This window comes from Pezoporus flaviventris, unplaced genomic scaffold, assembly GCF_033815535.1.
Source record: "Pezoporus flaviventris isolate CSIRO_AGI_PZ_B2104156 unplaced genomic scaffold, CSIRO_AGI_Pfla_v1 ptg000015l, whole genome shotgun sequence".
NCBI classification, from domain to species: domain Eukaryota; kingdom Metazoa; phylum Chordata; class Aves; order Psittaciformes; family Psittacidae; genus Pezoporus; species Pezoporus flaviventris.
The window spans coordinates 38432378-38455787 of NW_026892563.1; the positions used below are offsets into that span (position 1 = coordinate 38432378).

A 23410-nucleotide genomic window follows, 5' to 3' on the forward strand; every position below is an offset into this window, starting at 1 on the left:
ACAGCCCGGGGGGGGGGGGGGGGGCGGAGCCTGCGGAGGGGGCGTGGTCTGCGGAGGCGGGGCGGGGCTTCAATCGCTGCCGGGCTATAACAGCGAGTCGGGAGCGCCGTGTGCCGCTGCCGCCGTTGACCTTCGCGTTCCGTCCGGTGCCGGCCGCTCCCCGCTCCCGCCATGGCGCCCAGGAAGTTCTTCGTGGGGGGCAACTGGAAGATGAATGGCGACAAGAAGAGCCTGGGCGAGCTCATCCACACGCTGAACGGCGCCAAGCTCTCCGCCGACACCGGTGAGGGCGCGGCCGCACGTAGCGCACGTCCCGCGCGGCGCCTCACGGCCCGGCGGGGCCCGGCAAATGTCAGAGGGCGGCGGGGGCCTAAATATAACCGGCGGCGGGGCTAAATATACCCGCGAAACCGGATCCGGGACCGCAGCCCGGCGGGCACCTCGCGGGTCGCCTCTGGCCGCAACCCCGGGAGCGGGGGGCCTGGTGCCGCCTCTGCCGTCTTCATGGGCCTCCCGCCTCGGCCTTGCCCAGCCCCGGTGCTCCCGGTCCCCTCTCCCACCCGGAGCCGCGGAGCTCTGTGCTTCAGCCGAGCTGTGCTGCTGGGGCAGGCTGCGGGACCTTGCCCCGGCCTCACCGCCGCACCCGGTTGCAAAGCGCGGCGCTGTTCTCCCCGGTTCTGTCGGGTCTGGGCAGCGGGGCGTGATTACCGCACGATTTCTTAGCTAGACCCTTCCCAAGGGACCGGTGTGAACCGGCAGAAGGGCCTGGCCATGGGCCTGGTACCATTTCTCTGCGCCCTGGGCAGGGCTTCCTGCTGTTGAGTCCTCACGTAGCGGGGCTGCTCCTGCTGCATGAGGTCCCCACGTGTCAGCGAGGGCGGGCTGAGCCTTCCCAGGAGCAGGGGAGGGAGGGATGAGCTTTTGGGGCTGGGATCCGGGTGTCTGCGCTTCGCCCATCTCAAGGGTAAGCACCGTCTTTGCCTTCCAGAGGTGGTTTGTGGAGCCCCCTCCATCTACCTTGACTTCGCCCGTCAGAAGCTCGATGCAAAGATTGGAGTTGCAGCACAGAACTGTTACAAGGTACCAAAGGGTGCTTTCACAGGAGAGATCAGGTGAGCCCCCACAGGAGGGTGAAGCCAGTGTGCCTCTGGGGCATGAATTTCCTCCAGAGGTGTAAGTAGTCTCCTTTCTCCCCAGCCCAGCAATGATTAAAGATATTGGAGCCGCATGGGTGATCCTGGGCCACTCAGAGCGAAGGCATGTTTTTGGGGAGTCTGATGAGGTGAGTGACCCTGGAATGGAGAAATGGTTCAGATCAGAGGTGCCTGTGAAAGCTGGAGGGGTGAGCAGTTAAAATAAGGCTACAAGAGTAGGTCTGACTTAGCTGCCTTGCTTCTTTTCTATGCCCAGTTGATTGGGCAGAAGGTGGCTCATGCATTAGCTGAAGGCCTTGGAGTCATTGCCTGCATTGGAGAGAAGCTGGATGAGAGAGAAGCTGGCATAACAGAGAAGGTGGTTTTTGAACAGACCAAGGCCATTGCTGGTAAGGGAAGAAAATGGGTACTTTTTACTGCTTTGGACTCTTGGGAAATGGCCATCCCAGCCTCAACTGGAAGGCTGTAATGGCCATCCTAGCCTTCCTTGTAAGGCGTGCAGATACATTGCTGTCAGTGTTCACACACAACATTAATGTGATCATGTTGATGAAAGGCCTATATGCTCCAGGAAGTTTTCTAGTTCTGCCTTTTCCAGCATGTACTGTGTTCACCTATGCCTTCTCCCTCCTCTCCAGATAATGTGAAGGACTGGGGTAAAGTGGTACTTGCCTATGAACCAGTTTGGGCTATTGGAACTGGTAAAACTGCAACTCCACAACAGGTAGGAGGAAGGGAAATGACTGACTATAAATGGCCCACTGACCCTTCCCGCTCAAGAGAGCTTCTTGAAGGTCCTCTCTAAAGAATAAAGATTTAGAGGATCTCTTAAGATTGTCTCAAAGAGTTTTTCCATCCTCTTTGAAAGGGAATGGTGTGTCGAATGGCCAGCCCTCAGTGCAACCCTTTCTGTTCCATTGCAGGCTCAGGAAGTTCATGAGAAGCTCAGGGGATGGCTGAAAAGCCATGTGTCTGATGCTGTTGCTCAGTCAACTAGGATCATCTATGGAGGTAAATGACTCTGAAGCCTCTTTCCAGTGCAAGAAGCACTTTGTTTCTCTGCTTATTGCTGCAGTTGTACAGCATGCTCTGCTAGTGAGGAAACTGGAGCCTGTCAGAGCATGAAGAACCACTTACTAGCTTGTTTGGGTAAATGGGAGACAGTCTTGCTGTATGCATAGCGAAAGGTGGCTGGCACATTGCAGATCTACCCTGCCCCCATTTTTTGGAGCTGGCCACATCTGACCTTAAAATACTGCTCCCTCCTCAGGTTCGGTCACTGGCAGCAACTGTAAGGAGCTGGCCTCTCAGCATGATGTGGATGGCTTCCTCGTTGGTGGAGCGTCTCTCAAGCCCGAGTTTGTGGATATTATCAATGCCAGGCACTAAAGCAGCCGGTGAGGAACAGTCCCTTGTGGTTAAAAGCAAGACATGGAAGCAAAAAGGGACCCTTCATTGCACACGTCTCTGTTCTGAGGCTTCCCCCATTCACGGTCATTGTTGTAGCTGTGCTGCTAACCCCTCACACACCATGTTGGAGTCCTGTTAGTGGGCGCCTGTCTCAGCAGAGTCTTGACAGCCTCCTCTCTCTGTTGGCAAAATCCTTGGTTGCCTGTTGACCCATAGAAGCCCACAGTCAACCTGGCCAGTACCTCCCCCTTTCTCTGCTGTGCTGCAGGGAGAGGGGGCCACTGGTGCTGGGGGAAGGAAGAAAGAAAGAACTCTAGTCTCTTGCATCCTTCAGCTCCATCAGCAAGGAGCCTGTCAGCTTAGTCCCTTGTGAGATGTCTTACCTCACCCATGTCCCCTACTGAACAATAAATGAAAAAAAGAAAAAGCAAAGGTGTGTCCTGGCTCTTACTTGGAAGCAGCTGGGGACAAGGAGTGTACAGAACTTCACAGAACTTACTACTTGTGAAGGTACCTGCTTCCAGGGCAGGTAGTGAGGGTTTGGTGGCCTCTCTTTGAGGGCCCACTATTGCCACAGTGGCCATTGCACAGGTTTGACCTGCTATTACAGGCTTGATCTGGTATTACAGGCTTCACCTGCAGCATGCCCTGAGTATCTTCTGTCATGTTACAGCACCTCTTTGAGCCCGTAGTCATTTGTGTGCATCTTTTCCACATCTCTTTATTCCAGCACTTGCCTGTCACTCTCATGGGCTGATCTTTCCATGCCCTCATGCCCGCTCTTTGCCTGTGACAACTGGTGATTGACGTTGCTGCTCGTTAAATGCAGAGCAGTGCAGCGCCCTCTCCGTGCAGGGAAAGATTTTCAGGCCATGTGATGAGGTTGTGCTTGCTGTACCAGAAGGCAGGACTAGATGTTTCTTCCCAGCTGCTGCACCAGCTAGGCGGCCTTTAGCTAAGGGTAACGAGAAAGGAAGTGCCTCACAAGGACGAGCTTCGCAGTGGGGTGGTGCATCCTTGGGCGCTGAAAGGCAGTGCCCCTGGTCGGAAGCAGACGTGTGGAGGGGCTGGCAGCGCACAGCTGCGATGCGCTCTCCTAGCTCGTGTTCTGGTCTGTGGTTCATGCAGATGTGGTACGTTCCTCCCCTTCCCGCATCACCCGAGGGACGAGAGGCGGGAGGGGGCAGCGGAGGAGGGACACCGGCTCCTGCTGTGGCGTCCAGGGCCCACCTGCCCATCCCCATTGGGACCGCGCGTTCCGCTCCCGGGGAGGAGCAGGGACCGGCGCGGGCGGTGGCCGGTGCTGGGGCGCCCTCAGGCGGCTGCCGGGCCCTGCGCCGGCTGTAAGATGGTTCACCGGGACCGGCTGCAGCTCCGCGGTGTGTGCCCGCCGCGCCACGGAGCCCGGGGCGTGACCGACATAGGGAAAATAGGATGGGAGCCGCGCATCGATCTTGTTGCTGTGCGGAGAACACAGAGGCGTAAAAGCATTCCTTTAATGAGGAATAAACTCATGGACAGTAATCCATGCATTAGCAGGAATGAAAGATCTTGGTTTGTTTCGGTTTTGTTTGCTTTCTGGCAAGGCCACGGCTCTGTGGAGTGGGAATACTGCCAGATCCTCACTGCAAATTGTGGTGGTTGGATCCTGAACGGGGTTGCTGCATTGTGCCTGATGTGACACAGCCTGAGGGAGGCTGCTGTAGCTCCATGTCATCAGCCCCAGCCAGCAGCCAGGCTGCAGTTGTATTCCCAGTAGTCACACACACACAAGCACACATATACACCAACATCTGTACATGGATGGACACACAGAGCTCAGTCACACAAGCACAGCACCAGGGGCCTCATCCCACCCCCTCTATCAGCTGAGTAGGATGAAGGTGCACTAGTGAGCATGCACATATATATGTGTGTGTGTCTATAGATCTATACATACACACATGTACAGCATGGCTCCCTCCAGCAGCTGGGCTCATGCAGCCTGCCCAGCAGCTGCCCCTCAATCCCAGCCCCTCCAGACCCCCTGGTTCCTCAGTAGCCAGCTCCCCTGTGGTGCTCTGGACGCCCAGGGACCCCCCAGGACCCCCCCCCCAGCCTCTTCAGCAGCTGCTGGGACTCAACCAGTGCCCCTGGTGCCATCTCCTCCCTTGCAGCCTCCCTCATGCCCCCTCGTTGCCTGGTCCAACTGCACCCTTGCTGCCACCCACACACTCACCTCCCCCATGGGACACTGGCACCCACAGCCCCTCCACACGCCTGCACATGGCAACAAGCATCCCTCACCCAGGGAAAAGTTTATTAAAGGAGTTTAGTGAACAGATGGGATGGACAAGGCCAAACCACCTCAAACCATTTACATGCAATCAGTCCTTTTTAGTCCTGTATTCGTTTTCCCACACTTGATCCTGTGCACATCACCTAGATCCATCCTTTTTCTGCTTTTGGCTCCTCTCCTGAACACACCCTAATGAATCCTGTGCAATCCCCAGCACTCTTCCCCTGTATCCCATCATGTGTCCCACAGCCCTGAACACAGCAACCCCTCAGCCCTAAAGGCACTCTGGAGCTGAGGGTCCCCTAGGAGGGTCACAGGATGTCCCTTCCTCCGAGTCCTTAATTTGGGTTCCCACCTGCAACTGTGCCCCTGTACTCCTTTGGTGGGCTGATGGCTCCTTCGATAGGCCTGGGGGCAGCTCAGCAGTGTGCTGTTTGTGGTCCCCCCCCCAGTCATCATCTCCCTGTGTTCCTCTGGGTGTGCAAATGAGGTTTTAGCACATAACCTCCTTAATGATCAGTACAGTTAGATTTGAGGTCTTTTAGTTATATATGTACATATATATATATATAAAACTAAACAAAATTTCTCTCTAAGAGCGTTCAGTTCCTGTGTTTCTCTTTTTCCTTTTTTAATTCTATGGTCATCTAGAAACAAGGCAATTGAGCCATATGATCCTGCTGCAAGAACATGTAAAACGTGCACGAAGACACAGACAACTCCTACCAGTGCATTCTTCAGCATCAAATGACAAGGGACAGGAAGAAAACCATGTTGTTGCTTTTCCTGCTGCACTCATTTGTTGAAGAGCTCCTTGGAAAGCAAAGGCAAGAGGGCCTGGAGTGCTTTATGTGTTGAGGGTTCTTTTGCAGGGGATATGGTGGAAAACTACATCATGTGTGGGTTAATGGCCAGGGAGTGAATTCAGATGGGGCAAGTGTAGCATAGAAGAGGCCAGCGCTGGGGAACGCTGGGGGGTGACACTGGAAGAGCCTGAGACTCATGTCTGATGGTTGTGTCCAGCTGAGCTTGGACCAGCTTATCTAACACGGACATTGCCCAGGGGCTGCAGAGAGGCAAAGTGCACTGGAGGGAAAGGGAGCAGGGCCTTGGACTTTGGTACTAACCACAAAACACCCGGCTCTGCTTGTCAGACACAGGGGGCACAGCCCCGCAGGCACTGATGGCACCCACTGGCAGTGCAGCCTCATCCCTCCCCAGCTCCCCAGCCTGAAGAAGAGGGCTGAAGCAGCCTCACCACAGCAGGTCAGGACGCCGTGCCCCAAAAGGCACTTCCTGGCATCTGAGGAGACATGTCATGGGAGGTTCCATGGAGAGCCTCATTCTGCTCCACATGTTAATTAAGCATTTACCAGGGGGAATGAATGTCTTTCCACACAGAGTATTTGCTGCATGAGTGACCACCACCCTTTGTAGCCCAGCCTAATTTTGAAGCCAGCCCCAGTCTGAGGTGGGCAGGACAACGTCCAGCAGTCTCTTCCCACTGAAAGGATCCTTCAGTTCTCTGGACACACTTCTGATAATTGCAGACATCACCCAGCAAGGAAGGGCCCAGGAGCACCTGGGAGAGTAGAGCAGGATCACAAAAGATCCTGGAAAGCAACGTTTTACAAGGGCATAAAATGACAAGACAAGGGGAATGGCTTTAACCGGCCAGAGGGGAGATTGAGAGGAGACCTTATAAAGAAGCTCTTCCCTGTGAGGGTGCTGAGGCGCTGGCACAGGGTGCCCAGAGAAGGTGTGGATGCCCTATCCCCGGCAGTGTTCAAGGCCAGGTTGGACACAGGGGCTTGGCGCAACCTGCTCTAGTGGGAGGTGCCCCTGCCCGTGGCAGGGATTGGAACTGGATGAGCTTTAAGGTCCCTTCCAACCCAAACCATCCCATGATTCTATATTCTGTGAAAGTGCTTCTAATGCAGGTGATCCATGCTCTGAGCTTTCCACGTGGAATTCAATACCAAAATGACAAGCTCTTGCAGGCAGAGCAGCCAGCTAACACAAGCAGTCAGCTGGGCGGAGCATTACCAGCAGGATGGTGAATAAAGAACCCACTGGAAGCATAGATGGCAGGCGCAGGGCAAACCAGCAGCGCCCGCCTTGCTGCACGACGCCGAGCGTTAGGTGCGGGACGCGCTAACCGGAACGCTGCCCGTGCGGCTCGAGAAGCCTCTCTTTTGGGCGGCGGAGGGGGGGGTTACTCAGAGGGAACGAGGCTCCGCAGTTCCTACATGCGCTGCCCGAGGCAGCAGCAGGGGCCGGGCTAGGGGCGGAGGTAACGCTGAGGGATAAGCAGCGCCCTGCCCGAGGCTGCGCTGAGGCCCCGGCCGGGAGCAGCAGGCCCTGCCCGGGGGCTGTCGCTCAGCGCGGTTGCTATGGCAGCGAGTCCGGGCCCCGCCTGCCCGGTTTCCATGGCAGCGGCACGCCGCGGCCCGCGCAGCCTGAGGGAGCTGCCTCAGCGCGGCAGGGAGCGGGGCCGGTGAGCATGGAGGACGAGGAGCTGGAGGAGGAAGAGGAGGAGGAGGAGGAGGAGGAAGAAGCGGCAGAGGAAGAGGAACAGGTGAGGGAGGGGGCTTCAGCACCCCCTGGCCGCGGCTAGGCCGGCGCTGGTGGTGAGCTCTCTCCTTCTCTCCCAGGCGCCGGCTCCGTGTCCCCTGACGGAGGAGGTTCTGAAGGAGGGTCTCTCTCTCCTCTGTAAGACCAGCAACGGCCTGGCCCATGCCTATGTCAAATTTGAAGCCAAATCCAAGTGAGTGTGCAACATCTGCCCCGGGAAAGGCATGGAATGGTTTGCGTTGGAAAGGACCTTAAAGCTCATCCAGTTCCAACCCCCTGCCATGGGCAGTGACACCTTCCACTAGAGCAGGTTGCTCCAAGCTGCATCCAACCTGGCCTTGAACACTTCCAGGGATGGGGCAGCCACAGCTTCTCTGTGCACCCTGTGCCAGCGCCTCAGCACCCTCACAGGGAAGAACTTCTTTATAAGGTCTCATCTCAGTCTCCCTTCTGTCAGGTTAAAGCCATTCTCCCTTGTCCTGTCCCTACAGGCCCTTGTCCAAAGCCCCTTTCCAGGTTCTTTGTAGCACCTTTAGGCACTGGGAGCTGCCCTAAGGTCTCCCCTTAAGGAGCCTTCTTTTCTCCAGGCCTCTCTTCTCAGCCTGTGTTCATAGGAGAGAAAGCCTCCTCCTTGCCAGGCATCTCTGTAGCCACAGAGCAGTTGTGCTGGGAGGCCATTGGTGATCGGCTGTGTGGGGCAGGAGTGTTTCCAGGCTGTATTTTCCAGCCATCTGGCTTCCAGTCTGCACCTCAGCATAGCTTGTCCCTCCTCAGCCCTGAGCTGGGGGCTGCCTCCACCATGGCTGGGTGCACTGGTGGGAACTTCCATGTCCCCCTTCACTGAGGGGAGCCTGCCCTCAATGTGGTCTCCTAAGGGGACCCAAAGATGGTGACATCCCCACAGTCACTTTGAGAAATGCCGTTCAGTATTTCTGCTGTTAACTGCTAACCTTTAAGGTGTGCACTTAAATACAGTGTCACAATGGCCTTGGGACAATTTGGAGCCTCAGCCCTATCAGTATACCCTAGATTTAACTAACAGGCCTCAGTAACAGTGTGTCTTTCAGCAGCCTCATAGGTATCTCTACCAGCTTTTTCCCACTTGGAAAGTCCTTCCACACATCCCTTGGTGTTGCCACTGCTGCCTAACAGACACCCTTCTCCCCCAGCTTAACCTCTCTGCTCTGGTTCTGCCCTCTCCTAACAGATACAATTCAATGGGAGCAAGTACTCTGTGTGCTGGGAAAGTGGGTCTGATCTTAACCATTCAGCCTTTACAGACTGTTTTAGCCTGTCCCTATCACCTGCCTTTTTCTTCCTTCTCTCCAGCAAGGCTTCCCAGGACAGCAGGGAAGTGGGAGAGGAGGATGCCCTCCCTCCAGCAGCTGTAAACTAGTAGCAGAGGGAACTGAGAGATACTTCCTCCCACAGGGACTTGACAGATATCAGCCTCCTCGAAAGCTTCATTCACCTGCGGTACGTGGATTTGTCGGAGAACAAGCTGCAGGATTTGGCTCCCCTGAGCAGCCTAACCCACTTGCTCTGGCTGAAGGTGGATGGGAACCTGCTGAGCAGTGCCTGCATGCAGGAGCTGCCTTACCTCCAGGTCATCAGCTTTGCTCGCAACCGCATCAAGGGCATGGAGGGCATTACTCACCCCCGCTTAGCCAACCTCAGCATGAAAGGTGATAAAGACCCCTCTCCTCATTCTTGTGCCCACAGGACACTCTCTTCAGGTGGGATTAATTCTCTCATTGTTTCCTTCTTCCTCTGGCACTCAGAAAATAAAATCCAGACAGCCCTGGGCCTGAGTCATGACCGGTTGTTCAGCCTGCAAATCCTGGAGTTGCGAGGAAACAAGCTAAAGAGCACAGCAGGGCTCAGTCTTCCCAAGCTCAAGACCCTCTATCTGGTAAGGGATCAGCCAGCTTGGGGAGTGAGACAGAGCTGCTCCAGAGCCTGGAACCTCCAGACCATGTGAGGAAGGGAGACACTGTGCCCTTCAAAGCAGCACAGATTTTGTGCTAGTGCAATCAGTTCAATCTTCTCAATCTGAGAGAGGAACAGATTTCAGATTGCTAAAGAGACAAAATCACTTATTTTGGGGTAGCTCCTCACTGTCTGCCCAGACAGTGTGGAAGGAGCAGCCACTGACCAGTACTAGCTCTGCAAACAGCCAAGGAGAGTTCAGTGTGTCAGGTTCCCCTCTCCTGTGGGTATTCTCTTCTGGCAGTGTTAGGCAAGCCTGTATTCCTTGTGCCTCGAGACCCCCAGAGGTCCGTGAGGAAAGCAACAGGTTTGCTCTGGGTGACAGGGGGAAGTGACGCCTCTTTCTCCTCTCTGATGGGCCTAATCAAATACTGTTTTAAAACCAGTACAATCAGATGATTCACGCTTTCAGCTGCCAAAAGGAAACTGGTTAAACACTGCAGTGAAACTAAGACAGGAAAAGCAATTTCCGAACATCATAAACTATTGCTTCAGAGAACACTTACTCCTAGAGACACGAGTGAAGAAAGTAGGCATAGCTTAGTTCCATGCATCACACAGTGCTACAGCTTGCAAAGGCTAGATAGAGTGTCCTGAGTCACTACCCCTTAAAAAGCAATTACAGATTCTAAAGGCTTTTAGAATCAAGACTCCCTGTCAGAAAACACTGAGGAGATGGCTTGCTAAGATTGCCTGCAATTTTCTGGTGGAAAGCTGAGATTTTAGGACTAGAGGTGCTCAAAGGAGGGATGAATCGGATAAGTCACTAGATACAGCGCAGCATTTCAAAGTGAAAACAGTGACTTTAGTGAATGATTGAAGGGAAGCAAACACAGCACAGGGTCTACAAGAAATCTGGTGAGGGACTTTTGCCAAGTGCCTGTAGGGACAGGACAAGGGGGAATGGCTTTAACCTGACAGAAGGGAGACTGAAATGAATGAGCTCTTAGGCAGAAGTTCTGCCCTGTGAGGGTGGTGAGGTTCTGTCACAGGGTGCCCAGAGAAGCTATGGCTGCCCCAGCCCTGGCAGTGTTCAAGGCCAGGCTGGATGGGGCTTTGGAGCAAGCTGGTCTAGCGGAAGTTGTCTTTGCCCATGGCAGGGGGTTGGAACTGGATGAGCTTTAAAGTTCCTTCCAATCCAAACCATTCCATGATTCTATGAGTCTGTGATGCCATGATTTAAAGGTTATGACTGCGGGATTTCTGAGCTGCACATGTGAAGCAGCCAAATTGCAAGATGCGATTATTAAAACAAGAATAACTGACTAATTTCTCAGGAATCTTTGGGGCTTGAATTTGCCTCCCATGTCCACATGCTCACTATATCATTCTGGAGGGAGCTTTCTCTCCAGGAGATGCTTTGCTTTCTGTATAAAGATTTCAGTATTACTTGAGCCATGGGTAGATATAGCTGATGCCTCAAGGGCAGGGTTCAAGACAAAGGGTTCAGCTTAAAGGAGTGGAACCAAATGTGGTTAATGTATGGCATAGTTGCAGATGAAAGGAAGCACTAATAAAGCTATACCTACTAGTAGGAAGACTATGAGCTGGCTGTGTCCCATTCGGACAGTGAGGATTACTGCTCCCTGTCAGAGCCCTGTCAGCAGGGCTCTGGCTAAGCACCAGATTTTTATCCTGGTTGTTTGGCTATGGAAGTAGAGATTTAGGGTTATGGATTAGGGTTAGAATGGATTAAGGTTAGGGTAAGGCTTACTGTTAGGGGTTAGAGTTACGGAATTATAGTTAGTGTTTAGGATTAGAGTTAGGAGTTATGGGATTAGGTTTAGGGTTGGTTTTATGGTTAGGATTAGGGTAACAGTTAGGGGTCGGATTATCCGGGTCGGATTATCCCGGGTCGGATTATCCCGGGTCAGATTATCCCGGGTCGGATTATCCCAGGTCAGATTATCCCGGGTCGGATTATCCCGGGCCGGATTATCCCGGGCTGGATCATCCCGGGCCAGATTATTCCGGGCCGGATAATCCTGGGCCAGACTATTCCGGGTTAGTTTAGTTTTGCCCGCATTTGGTTAGGGTTTCAGGCTTAGGTCCATTCTTTCCCCTCCAAACTGTTGCTCTCTGTGGCTTTAGGGACTCAGATTTGGCACTGCCATGGAAGGGGGTACTGTGCTGGCAGCAGCGTGTTCACCTGGCGTGGCTTTGTCACCAAGTGATGCTACAGGAAACACTTTTCCAGTAAACTTTCGGTCCTTCAATCTGAATACTTAGAACCCATTTGACCAAGACCCCGAGCAACCCAACCTGGCTTCAGAAAAGGCTGTGTTATGAGTGGCAGGGATTCTGAAGGGTAGAAAGAGTTTTAAAGACCAGAAATAACTGCTGTTCCCTCTCTTGTATGTCCACTTTTTCCTTCTCTCTTCCTGCCTCCCTGGTGCTCAGGCCCAGAACACCATTTCAAGCCTTGAAGGCCTTGAGGGGCTGGAGCAGCTGGCAACTCTGCACCTGCGTGACAACCAGCTCGAGACCCTGGATGGATTCTCTAGTAGTATGAGGTGTCTGCAGTACCTCAACCTACGGTGGGTCCTCCCTGATCTGATGGGGACCAGAGACCCTTTCATCAGGCTGTATTCCTATTTAGATCTTTAGGATTTTTTGGTTTCTTTGGAAGTTGAAGAGCTGATTGGGATAGGTTGACTGGTGTTCAGCAGTTGGCTGTTGAGATTTATAACAGCCAGGGCCTTTCCTGGGCTTTTCAGAAAAGATCTGCCCCTCAGTCACTCTCACACCCCACCTCATGCTTCCTGTTGTTCCTTGCCATAGCTCCCCTGTATCCCTCTCAGCATGTTCTCTGTGTCCTGGACATGAGTGAAGTGCCATTTACATCTTGGCATTTGCCATACAGGGTGATGGCGATACCACACAACTCAGTGGACTGTCTGAGCACAGAGAAATCCAGAGATGTCCTTTTTGTCCCTCAGTCTGAGGAGCTGCAGGCAGATCTGTATTGTAGATCACAGGTCTGTGATCTAAAGTCTACAGTCCATCATGCTGACAAGTCTTGCTTTGTCTGTCTTGTCACCCTACTGTTCCAAAGGGATCTCACTACTTGCACGTGTCTCTTTGCCCTGCTCTCTGTGCTTCCTCTTCTTCAGGAACAACAGGATCAGTAGCTTTCAGGAGGTGGCAAAACTGCAGGTCCTGCCCATGCTGCAGGCACTGGTGCTGTTGGACAATCCATGCTCTGAGGAGACTGATTACCGGCTGGAGGTCCTGGCCCTGCTGCCACACCTGCAGCGCCTGGACAAGGATGTAGTTGAGCAAGAGGAGCGAGCAGAGGCAAAAGAAATCCGTCACAGAAGGCAGGAAGAAGAAAAGGTGAGACTAGCATGGCCAGAGGAAGTGAAGGGGAAAGAGAGAGGATCAGACATGCTGCTCAAGCCTCTCCTTCTGTAGATTACATGAGGAGAAGGCTGAGAGATGTCAGTCCCAAGGGCAAAGACAGTCTGAAACAGAGACCAGGCTTCACAGCCTGATTGTGATGGACAGCATCACAACCCTCTGGCCATCCCCATCCTCACTTGCAGAAGTGAGTGGTGAAAGGAATTCTGGCATGGAGTCATTTAGCTTGTCCCTCTTTCCTTCTTCAGGAAATGGAGAGATCAGAGCAGGGTGATGCGACTGAGTGACCCTGGTTTTAACACCTGTACCCAGAGCCAGTCTAGGTTTGGAGATGCCTTCCCCCACACGTGCAGTTGTAGGTACCAGACCCACCCTCACCTCAGCTTGCCCCTGGAGAAGAAAACAGGAGAGCTGCCCACCCTGGTCCTGGAATCTGCCCTGAAGTACTGCAGTGGGCTTTTGCAGTCACTGCATCCATGTGCCTTCTCCTCAGTAGGCCTGAGAGGGAAAAGGGTGAAGATACAGGTTCTGTGGTTCAACTCATGCCTCCCAAAAATCCTACAACATTTTCTGATTTGAATAAAAATAATTAATGAGCCTGGAGTGACTGGAGTTGTTTATCCTGCACACCCACTCCCATTCCCGGCTTCCTCACCCTCGTCTGTCTACGTCTATCCCCTGTCTGTCTCTCCCTCTTTCTCTCTCCATCCTCTACGTGCTGTTTGCAAAGCTTTGCTAAATCCTGACTCATCGCAGCTCTGGGTCACATGCTGCTGTCCCGGCCCTATCAGGGGCGTCTCCATCCTGCTGCTGCCGCCGCCGTTGGCTTAGAGGACATCATCTCCCCTTGAGGTCCTGCATCCCTCCTCAGCTCCGTCCTCGCTCCTTTCCACCAGTACTTTCTCAGTGTCTCTCGTTCACCCCTGCCCTAGGAAGGTAAGTGTCTCTCCACGGCCAGCGCCCTCCTCACCGCATGCACGTTTCTGCCCCCCACCCCGTGTCCTCCAAACCCCACACGCACTTTGGGGTCCCTGCGGAGAAGGTCCACGCTGAGCGGCATTAACAACCGAACTCCCCTCGCTTCCTCCCCCTGCTCCTCCCACCTCTTCTCCTCACCCCCACTCTGCTCACTTTTCTTTCGTATTTTAATTTCAGGTGCTCCCTCCTTCCCCACCCCGGGAAAGCATCGTTTCAGATGTGAACCCAGGGGATTGCAGGAGGGGGGGCAGTCAACAAGGATAGGCGCTGCTCCCAAGGGCACTGTCGACAGGCTCTGCGGGAGGGACCTTTATCAGGAGATGCGGGTGGGGAGCAGGCAAAGCTCAGTTCGGGCACTGCTGGGGAAAGGACCCAGCCTCAGAGCAGACCAGTCCCCAGCCTCCCGAGGTGTTGACACAAACACGGGTCTCACGGAGAGGAAAGAAGGCAGGAAGGGAGGGCGGAGGGGAGGAGAAGGGATGTTTTCGCATCTGCACAGCCCCACAGCACACAGAGGAGGGAGGGGGGCAGCAGGGAGAGGAGGTGACAGTCAAGCAAGCAATAGCTGCATCAGCCACGACACTGCAGCAGTGCGCGCTTCCTGGGAGCAGTGCCCAGCCCGGGGGGGGATCGCAGCAGCACCGGGAGCTTGGGGGAAAGGTCTCACCCACGCTTGTCTGCCTGGCGGGGAGGGGGGACTGCGATGCCCTGGCCACAGGCAGTGCCGCGGAGCAGTGCCCTCGGGATGGCACCGCAGCAGCGCTTGTCTCCTGGGATGCCCTGCCCAGCCCTAGCCTCAGCCTGGCTCCTCTCTGCTTCTCGCTGTGGTCTACGGGCTCCCGGCCATGGCTCTGTCCCAATCCCTTATCCTAGCTTATCCCCCTCTGACCTCGTTTTAGGACAGTGCAGCGGATGCCAGGGATTTCAGGGTGGTTCTTTGCACTGTTCAAAGGAGGGCAAAGGCAGGGACACAGGGCAGCAGCACAAGTGGAGAAAAGGATTTAAAGGACTAGAGGGGAGAAGAGATCAAGTGAGTTATGGGGTGGGGTGTGCAAGGCTGGATCTGGGCGTGTTATATGGTTTCCTCTGAGCTGGCTTCAACAGGGGCAGATGGATGTGGGCAGAGGAATGTGACATGGGCAACTTGACCACAGAAGCAGAGAGGCACCACATCTGGCACAGGTCTTGCTATCAAAGAGCAAGTTAATGCAATCCTGTTCCTCTGTCTCCTGTGGAGGCTGTTGGGGCATGGCCAGGGCACTGCTGCAAAGGAAGCTCGCAGCTGCACAGGCACGGCTCTGGAGGAAGTTCCTACGGCGTGTGCCAGATGGCATGAGGAGAGCTGCCAAAGCAGCTGATGGGGGATTCCAGCCCAGATGGACATGGTGGAGAGCCCTGTGTGGGCTTCAGAAAGCCCTGGTGTCGCTGACTGAAACTCCCCACTACGGGAAGCCGAAACCCCAGCGCAGCACCATCTCCACCACCTGAGGCAAAGGGCTCAAGAGCCGGCTCCTGCTTTCCCCCCGCCAGTTTCTCCGTTCCCCTCGGTGCCATGATGTGTTATTTGCAGCCCCACCACCCCGTGCTGAGCCCCAGTGCTGGCTGCACCGCTGCTGCTCACACGCACCACAGCCTCTGCACCGGGTTGTGCGTGGGGCCGGCCCTGCTGAGGTGAATCATGGCTGGGGGCTGGAGGAGGAAAGCCTGCCAGGGCTGGGGACATGGGGTGATGCACACCTACCTGCTGCTCCTTCTCCTGTGGGGGGGGCAGCTCCCCAGCATCGCATGGTTCCATGGCAGGGGAATAAGGCAGTGCTATGGGGGAGGAAAACGAGTGGGTTTGGACCCCCTCAGGATCAAACTTCAGCGAGAAAAGCTTTTTCAAACAGCCATCCTCACCCACCAGCCTGTTTTGCACCTCAGGTTTAACTCAGTGTCCCAAAAAGCCAGGTTTCCTCACCCTTCCCATCCTACAGAGGTGCCTCCCAGTGTCATGCATCCCCCATCTCAGGAGCAGAGCAAAGGGCCAGGTCCCCCCCTTCCCTTCAGAGCCCTCTCTCCCGTGTGAGGGCCTTCAACAAGATGGCTCCTCGGGCTGATGGCCAGCTCCACCTCAGCGCTGCCTGACCCGGCGGGAGGGCTGAGCCGGGTGCCGGGGCAGGGACACGCTGCAAGGACCGGGCTGAGGGTCCCCATGACCCAGCCACCCGCTGCCTACCTCTGCCCCTGCAGCCGCCACTCTGGGCTGCCCTGGCAGGGACCGTTCTCACCTCCCGGCAAGGGGAAGCAGGACGTGCTGATCCCTCCCTCTGCTGCCCTCAGCGCTGCCTCTGTGTCCCTCCCGCTCTCTGCCGTTCATCTCTGCTCTTGTCGAGAGCTCTGATAAACGGGCGGAGTGCAGTGGTGCAGGGAGAGGGGGAGTGGGAGCTCCCGGTGTGTCACGGGCAGCGAAGGGGCAGAATGAACTCGAACAGATGACCAGTTCCTGGGCAGATCATGGGCAGATTTCCACACTAAACCCACGACGGTTTAGTACCAATTGCTCAATTTTCCTGAGCCCCTACTTTTAGCTCCAGCTCCTCAGGTCTGTTTTCCTTGAGCTCCCTTCTCCCTGACAGTGTCCTGTTTAGATATTAGAAGCACCAGATCCTGGGGGTCTCTCAGAGCTGGGTATGTCTTGTCCTCTCCACAGGCTCGCCATGGCAGTCGAGAGGATCCATGCACGTGAGATCCTGGACTCCCGTGGGAACCCCACTGTTGAGGTGGACCTGTACACACACAAAGGTACGTGGTGAGGACAACAGGGGATGTGCTGCCCACCCAGTGGAGCTTGTGCGACCGAGCCATGTGCCTGCTAGCATCAGGGATGGAAAGTGTCATTAACACAGATGTATTTCCCTTGTCAAACCCCTGTGATGTCCAGCTGCAGCTATGCTTTTAGTGCTGGGACACAGTATAAGTTTGGAAACGCACCCATGGCCATGCTCATGAGGGAGGGGAAGGTTTGTCCCCTGTGCAGGCATGGACACGCACATGTGTCTCAACTGGAAGAGCCGTGCTGGGCCCAAAGGTGGGTGGGCTGAGGGGTGAGGAGCAGTGGGGGGCCAGAGCAGGCACCCCTTCTTTACAGGAATCCAGCCCTAGTCTGAGGGGGAGGAAGCTGCTGGCCATGGGTCAGGCTGCCTCTGGAACCAGGAGGAGGGCTGAGAAGCCAGACCTCCACCCTTTGCCACCCATAGTGCTGGGTTCAACGTGGACCACGGGGCGCCTTAGATCCAGGTTCCTCAGCCTGGAATTCCTGGATGCTTTTATTTCTGCTGCCTGGTGCTCCACCTCTGAGACAACCAGCCCTGAGGGGCCACCCTTGTGCACAAGCAGTTACCTCATCCTTTCCCAGGGCAGCAGGACACCAGCAGGTCCGTGAGGGTTCTCCCTCCCTCTGCTCACCTCACATGTGTGTTCTGCTGTTCCCCCAGGCATGTTCCGAGCAGCGGTCCCCAGCGGCGCGTCCACCGGGATCTATGAAGCGCTGGAGCTGCGGGACAACGACAAGTCACGTTTCCTTGGGAAAGGTGGGGAGATGCCTGTGCACAGGGCTCTGTCGGGGGTTCCACTCAACTGCTGCGGTGGTGCGGATGTGACCCTCAGGGGGACCACAGAGGCACAGAGCTAAAGTGAAAGATCAGGCCTCAACCTTCCCTCGCTGTCCCTCTCTGTCTCTCTGTTGGTCCTCTCCCTCCCTCTTTCCACTCTTCTCTTTTTGCCTCACTCTCTCTCTCTCTCTCTTTTTCTCTGTCTCTTCCCTTCTTTAGGGGTCCTGCAGGCCGTGGATCATATCAACAGCACTGTTGCCCCAGCTCTCGTGGGCTCTGTAAGGATTTCTCTTTGTTCTCCCTTGTCCATCGCTTACTCTGGTCCATCTCTGTCCCCTGATCTCTGTTTCTGCCTCTCTTCATTTCACTGGGTTAACAGACATAGTGATGCTCTCTGTGAACTTGAGCGCACCCCTCCTTTCCTCCATGCCTGTATGTGTCCACAGCAAGCTTCCCTCTGGGTGGAAAGGATTTAATGCTACATGACCCACTGCAGCACCTCTACCGCCTAACTAGCCCCCTCAATGCTCCCTGTAGAGCTCCCTCCCCTCTTTCAGATGTGCTCCTCCTCAAGCACCAAATCTCACCCATGTGTCTGTGGCCTCACACCCTGTTCATCCCAGCCAGCACTCGTGGTGTGATGAGCAATCACCATAGCGTGCCAGGTCTGGCACAGCACTGGGCTGCACAGCAGTGGTGTCACATCTGCAGTCTCTTCACATCTGAAGACCTGGAGCCTGCTCTGAGGAGAGCTGAGCTAAAGCCACACGTTACACCCTGTGGGGAGGTCTGGCTGAGAGCCCAGAGATCTCCACCCCAGAAAAACACCCAGCCTGGTGGAAGGCACGGATGAGGCCATACTCACTCCCGGGGACAGCTCCATCCAGTCTACATTGCTTGCTTGGGGTTGAGCATGTACTGTTGTTCTGCCTAGCTTCTGTATGGTCATAGCACCACAAAGCTCTGTGGAAGCTTCCAAAAGGCTGGCTAAATCCCCAAGGCAGTCCTGTGTCCCCAGCAACACATGGCCTTGACCGATCCCTCCTCCAGTGTGGGCACATCTACACTGCACTGCAGCAACATCATCGTGGTGACCTAACTTGACTACATACCAAGGCACTAGTTTCCAAAGCTATGTGTGTATATGTTCCCCCACAAGCTATAAAGGTCCCTGTACCCCACAGCTTTATTCATCAATGTCTCCTGTCTCGCACACCAGAGCCAACAGCTCTTCTCAGCCTCCCCTTCTCAGAAGCCGTTTTCTTTCTTGCAGGGCCTCTCTGTTGTGGATCAAGAGAAGATAGACAATCTGATGCTTGAGATGGATGGCACAGAGAACAAATGTAATCCATCCCTCTTTTTTGGCCTGGGAAGTAAAGAGCAGGGGAGGCTGCAAGGGGCTGGAGCGGGGGGCACTGTCAGAACTGTGGTGAGCCCAAGGCTGGCAAGGGCACTGCTGGGCAGGAGGTTGCTGGTGAGAAGCCTAACTCCTCCTTGGTTTCCTCCACAGCCAAGTTCGGTGCCAATGCTATCCTGGGAGTCTCGCTGGCTGTGTGCAAGGCAGGAGCTGCAGAGAAGGATGTCCCCCTGTACCGGCACATTGCTGACCTGGCTGGCAACTCTGATCTCATCCTTCCTGTGCCAGTAAGAGCCCTCTGTCCTTGACATCCACCTGCAGAAACTCCAAAAGAAACTTCAAGGAGTGTGTTGGGAGGTGGAGAAGGAAGGAATATAGGACTGAAACATCAGCTGAGTGCACTGTACTTAAAGAAGCAAACCAAGGCCTGGGATTTGACAGGTTTCAACATGGAAAAGAGGGGCCTGAGGAGGATAAGACAGAGGTTGTGGTGAGAGCTGACCTAAGTGAGATCTCACTTAGCACAAGAACCAGAGGGCATCATGTGAACCCTCTGGAGCATGGTTAAAAACAAGGGCATATGGGTCTTCACAACAGGGGTAGCTGCTCTGTGAAATTCCATCACAAAGGGTGTTGTGGGTGCTAACATTTTCTCAGAGTCAAGGAGAAAGGTCCTGGAGGAGGGGCTGATGTTGCATTGCTGATAAACAAATACAGATAAACATAGCACAGATGAACACATATAGCTCAGGAGATCTCTTACAGGGAATCCTCCTGGAGGCTCCAACACAAGAGGGATGTGGACCTGCTCAAGTGAGTCCAGGGGAGGCCACGGTGATGCTGCAAGGGCTGGAGCACCTCTGCTCTGGAGAAGTGCTGAGAGAGCTGGGCTGGTTCAGCCTGGAGAAGAGAAGGCTCCTTAAGGGGAGACTTTAGAGCAGCTCCAGTGCATAAAGAAATCTGTACAAGAAACCTGGTGAGGTGCTTTGGACAAGGGCCTGTAGGGACAGCACAAGGGGGAATGGCTTTAACCTGCCAGAGGGCAGATTGAGATGAGATCTCAGGTAGAAGCTCTTCCCTGTGAGGGTGCTGAGGTGCTGGCACAGGGTGCCCGGAGAAGCTGTGACTGCCCCATCCCTGGCAGTGTTCAAGGCCAGGATGGATGGGGCTTGGAGCAACCTGGTCTAGTGGAAGGTGTCCCTGCCTGTGTCAGGGGCTTGGTTCTTTCAGGGTCCCTTCCAACCAAAACCATTCTATGATAAGAATCTATGAATTAGGAGGGAAAGTCCTCTCCAACCATTTGCTGTGAGCCACTGTTGGAAAGAAGACCCCAGGCCTACATGCCCTTGGTCTGATGAGCTGTAGCTGATGTGTTGTTACCCTGTGGGATGTCACAAATGGGCATGGTGAGAGCCTCCTCTAGGTGGTGCCAGGACAGGCACCTTCAGCTCTGATTCTCTTACGGACTCTTCCAGGCTTTTAACGTGATCAATGGAGGTTCCCACGCAGGCAACAAACTGGCCATGCAGGAGTTCATGATCCTGCCTGTAGGAGCTGAAAGCTTCCGCGATGCCATGCGCATCGGGGCTGAAGTCTATCACAACCTCAAGAGTGTCATCAAGGAGAAGTATGGCAAGGATGCTACCAACGTGGGCGATGAGGGAGGCTTTGCCCCCAACATCCTGGAAAACAGTGAAGGTGAGAGCCCTGCAGAGATGTGGTACCTCTGTCTGCAATGCTGTGGCTTCCTATACCCAGTTCACAGCGTTTCCCAAAGATCAATTAAAAATATGATGCCTCAGTGTCATTGACCTCCTGTGTTAGGGAATGGTTCCTAATCCACTTTGACTTGTGGTGGTCTTGATCCGTCATGGCCTTTTCATAAATACTTTTTATGTATGTGCACACTTCTGCAAGGACTTCCCCCAACTTGTCTCTGAGCTGTGGGACTGTATTCTTCCTCCTCCCTTTGGACATGGCCTCCACAGCTCCGTGGCATGTTACTGTTGTGCTCTGAGCTCCCTTTACTTCTCCTATCTCACTGTCAGACCCTTCAGTGTCTCCCAGAACCCTCCCAGGGGAGGTTCTCACTGAAAGGCAGAGCTTTCTGTATGGGCTGACTGCAACTCTCCTCCTCCCAGCTCTGGAGCTCCTCAAGGAAGCTATTGACAAGGCAGGCTATACGGACAAGATTGTCATTGGTATGGACGTGGCAGCCTCCGAGTTCTACCGTGATGGCAAGTACGACCTGGACTTCAAGTCGCCAGACGACCCAAGCCGCTACATCTCTGCAGATGAGCTGGGTGACCTCTACCAAAGCTTTGTACGTGATTATCCAGGTGAGCTGCTGTGCTTGGCAACAGGGAATCAACACTTGTGTGGCATGCTTAACAGGTACATGCCCTCTGTTTCTGGGGTGGGAAAGGAGGCAGCTTTGACTCATGTCTCTTCTGTTGTCCCTTCAGTGGTCTCCATTGAGGATCCCTTTGACCAAGATGACTGGGAAGCCTGGTCCAAGTTCACGGCCAATGTGGGGATTCAGATAGTGGGAGATGATTTGACAGTGACAAACCCCAAGCGCATTGAGCGAGCTGTCGAAGAGAAGGCCTGCAACTGCCTCCTACTGAAAGTCAACCAGATTGGATCTGTCACGGAGGCCATCCAAGCGTAAGTCCAGCCCACTGCCCTTGTTGTCCTGTGAAAGGGTTGGTGATGAATCACAGCAGGGTGTCATCTATCCATTGGATGAATAGACTTTTTGTCTCTACCAGAGTGTAGGGTGCTGAGGGTGGGAGGAGAGGCTGCCTGGACCTCACCTTATGCAGGCAGCATTAGAGGAGTGAGAGCTGCTGACTGCATCCCTCGTTCCTTGTAGCTGCAAGCTGGCCCAGGAGAATGGCTGGGGGGTGATGGTGAGCCACCGATCTGGGGAGACTGAAGACACGTTCATTGCCGATCTGGTTGTAGGACTGTGCACTGGGCAGGTAGGTGAGACCCAGGCCATGCACAAGTCTGGAGGAGAGCAGAGGGGTGTGAAGGCAGAATCCCTTGCTTCCCCATGGGGAATTGGTGCGAGTTATGACAGTGTCTTAACACTACTTGTTTTGGGGAATGCTTTGCAGATAAAGACGGGTGCTCCCTGCAGGTCTGAACGTCTGGCTAAATACAACCAGCTCATGAGGTAAGAGGCTCTGGGGGTGGGAATGCAAAAGAGAGACTGGAGGAGTAACTGGGGTGGGAGAAGCTGAAAGCCTGAGGGTAGATGAGGCCTGTGGGGGAAATGTTATGAAGACAAGGCACAGAGATGACAGTAGGATCCCAAGGAGATTTCTGGAGCAGTCTCCTTCCCTCCTCCTTGGCTCCTCCAGCCCATGTCAGCTTCTTGCTGATGCACTGCCTCTCTCTGGTATCCTGGTGCTTCAAATGCTCCCTCACAGCAAGGGCCTGACATGTGTTCTCTCTTTCTCCTGCAGGATTGAGGAAGAGCTTGGTGACGAAGCACGCTTTGCCGGACACAACTTTCGCAACCCAAGTGTTCTTTGAACACTGTCCCCAGGGCACAGCCACCCTGCTGCTCTTTCCCACCTCACAGACTCTGAACCTTCCTTTGCTCCACTGCTCCCTTTTTCGCTCTTTCTCCCCCACTCTGCCACCTGGTTCCCTCTCATTTCAAACTCCCTTGAGTTCAGGTGTCCCCAGCTAGATGTACCAGGTGAAGGATGAGAGAGAGGCCTATACCTGTGTCCCTTGCTTTGGGGTCATAAGCATTTCTGGATGTAGGCATTGCGTGTCTGTTGAGGTTCTGTGTGCAGGGCTGCATCTGAGCCGCTCTGTTCATGTGTGAGACTGCGGAGCACATCAGATGCCTGGTGTGTTTCCCCTGCACACCGGAGCACGGGCAGTGAACATATGTGCATTGGCTGCTGTGTTTGGACAAGTGTTGCACCCGTGCCTGTGTAAGAACGAGTGTCACCAGTGGCTCGCTCTCGTTGTGCACGTGTGTAGGTGCATGTGTGCTGGCCTATGGCATCCTTGTGCCCCAGGTTGTGTCTGCACCGAGCTCTGGTGGGACCCCAGTGTCCCTCCTCTCCACCCCAAGTGCTGTGCTGTGTTGGGATGTGCTTGCCAGCAGCTTAGCGTTGAAGTGCACTGCTGTCCCTCACTGGGTCTCTGTGTGTGTGTGTGTGTGCTGTCAGTCTCCGGGTCAGCACTGTGGGATGATATATTAAAACACATCCGTAAACAAATCCATGCACTCGTTTGCTTCTCGTGACCTTTTTCTCTCTATTTCCTCCCCTCTTGCAGTCCTTCACCCTCTCCTCTGCCCATAATGTCTGCTTCACCTTCTGAACGGCCCATGCTCAGCTGAGCAACAAACAAACTACAGATCCTAAAACTCAATTAAAATGTATTTCACACCTGAGTTGCCTGGCCTGGCCTGATGTTTCTCTCTACATGCCAGTGTTTGGGAAATGGGGACATTTTGCCATCAGAGCAGGGGAGGCTCATGCAGAAAGGTAACTGAAACAAGCAGAGGCAACCAGCAAGAAAAGGCCCTGGTACTCCCACCTCCTTTCCCAGCCTTGTCCCACAGCCAGGCTGCTCTGCCGGGGGGGAAGGCAGGGGGGAGGGTGGGCATTGCCCCCACCATCTCCACCAAACCACATGGCATGAAGATCTGCTGTGCGGTCTTTAATTGTGCCCTCCAGGGTGGGCC

General features: G+C 54.5%; 3 protein-coding genes across 4 annotated transcripts; all 3 read left to right on the forward strand.

Moving 5' to 3' along the window:
- Positions 1-63: 63 nt before the first annotated feature.
- On the forward strand, positions 64-2990 carry TPI1 (triosephosphate isomerase 1). Its single transcript, XM_061454155.1, has 7 exons — positions 64-283; positions 989-1112; positions 1198-1282; positions 1411-1543; positions 1793-1878; positions 2078-2165; positions 2425-2990. The coding sequence occupies exons 1-7, from the start codon at positions 172-174 to the stop codon at positions 2541-2543; spliced, it is 747 nt and encodes a 248-aa protein (XP_061310139.1). The 5' UTR covers positions 64-171; the 3' UTR covers positions 2544-2990.
- A 4182-nt stretch (positions 2991-7172) lies between these two features.
- On the forward strand, positions 7173-13368 carry LRRC23 (leucine rich repeat containing 23). Of its 2 annotated transcripts, XM_061454173.1 has the most exons (7): positions 7199-7420; positions 7497-7609; positions 8848-9101; positions 9198-9328; positions 11806-11942; positions 12519-12741; positions 13014-13368. In XM_061454173.1, exons 1-7 carry the CDS (start codon positions 7346-7348, stop codon positions 13050-13052), a joined length of 972 nt encoding a protein of 323 aa, XP_061310157.1. In that variant the 5' UTR covers positions 7199-7345; the 3' UTR covers positions 13053-13368. The 2 variants fall into 2 exon arrangements, with proteins under 2 accessions (XP_061310156.1, XP_061310157.1); XM_061454172.1 differs by having other exon boundaries at positions 7173-7420; positions 8848-9328.
- Positions 13369-13539: 171 nt separating this feature from the next.
- On the forward strand, positions 13540-23116 carry ENO2 (enolase 2). The gene is made up of 12 exons (XM_061454171.1): positions 13540-13701; positions 16436-16527; positions 17220-17315; positions 17556-17614; positions 18610-18679; positions 18847-18980; positions 20169-20391; positions 20835-21032; positions 21159-21360; positions 21569-21677; positions 21816-21874; positions 22167-23116. The coding sequence occupies exons 2-12, from the start codon at positions 16443-16445 to the stop codon at positions 22234-22236; spliced, it is 1305 nt and encodes a 434-aa protein (XP_061310155.1). The 5' UTR covers positions 13540-13701; positions 16436-16442; the 3' UTR covers positions 22237-23116.
- Positions 23117-23410: the final 294 nt, after the last annotated feature.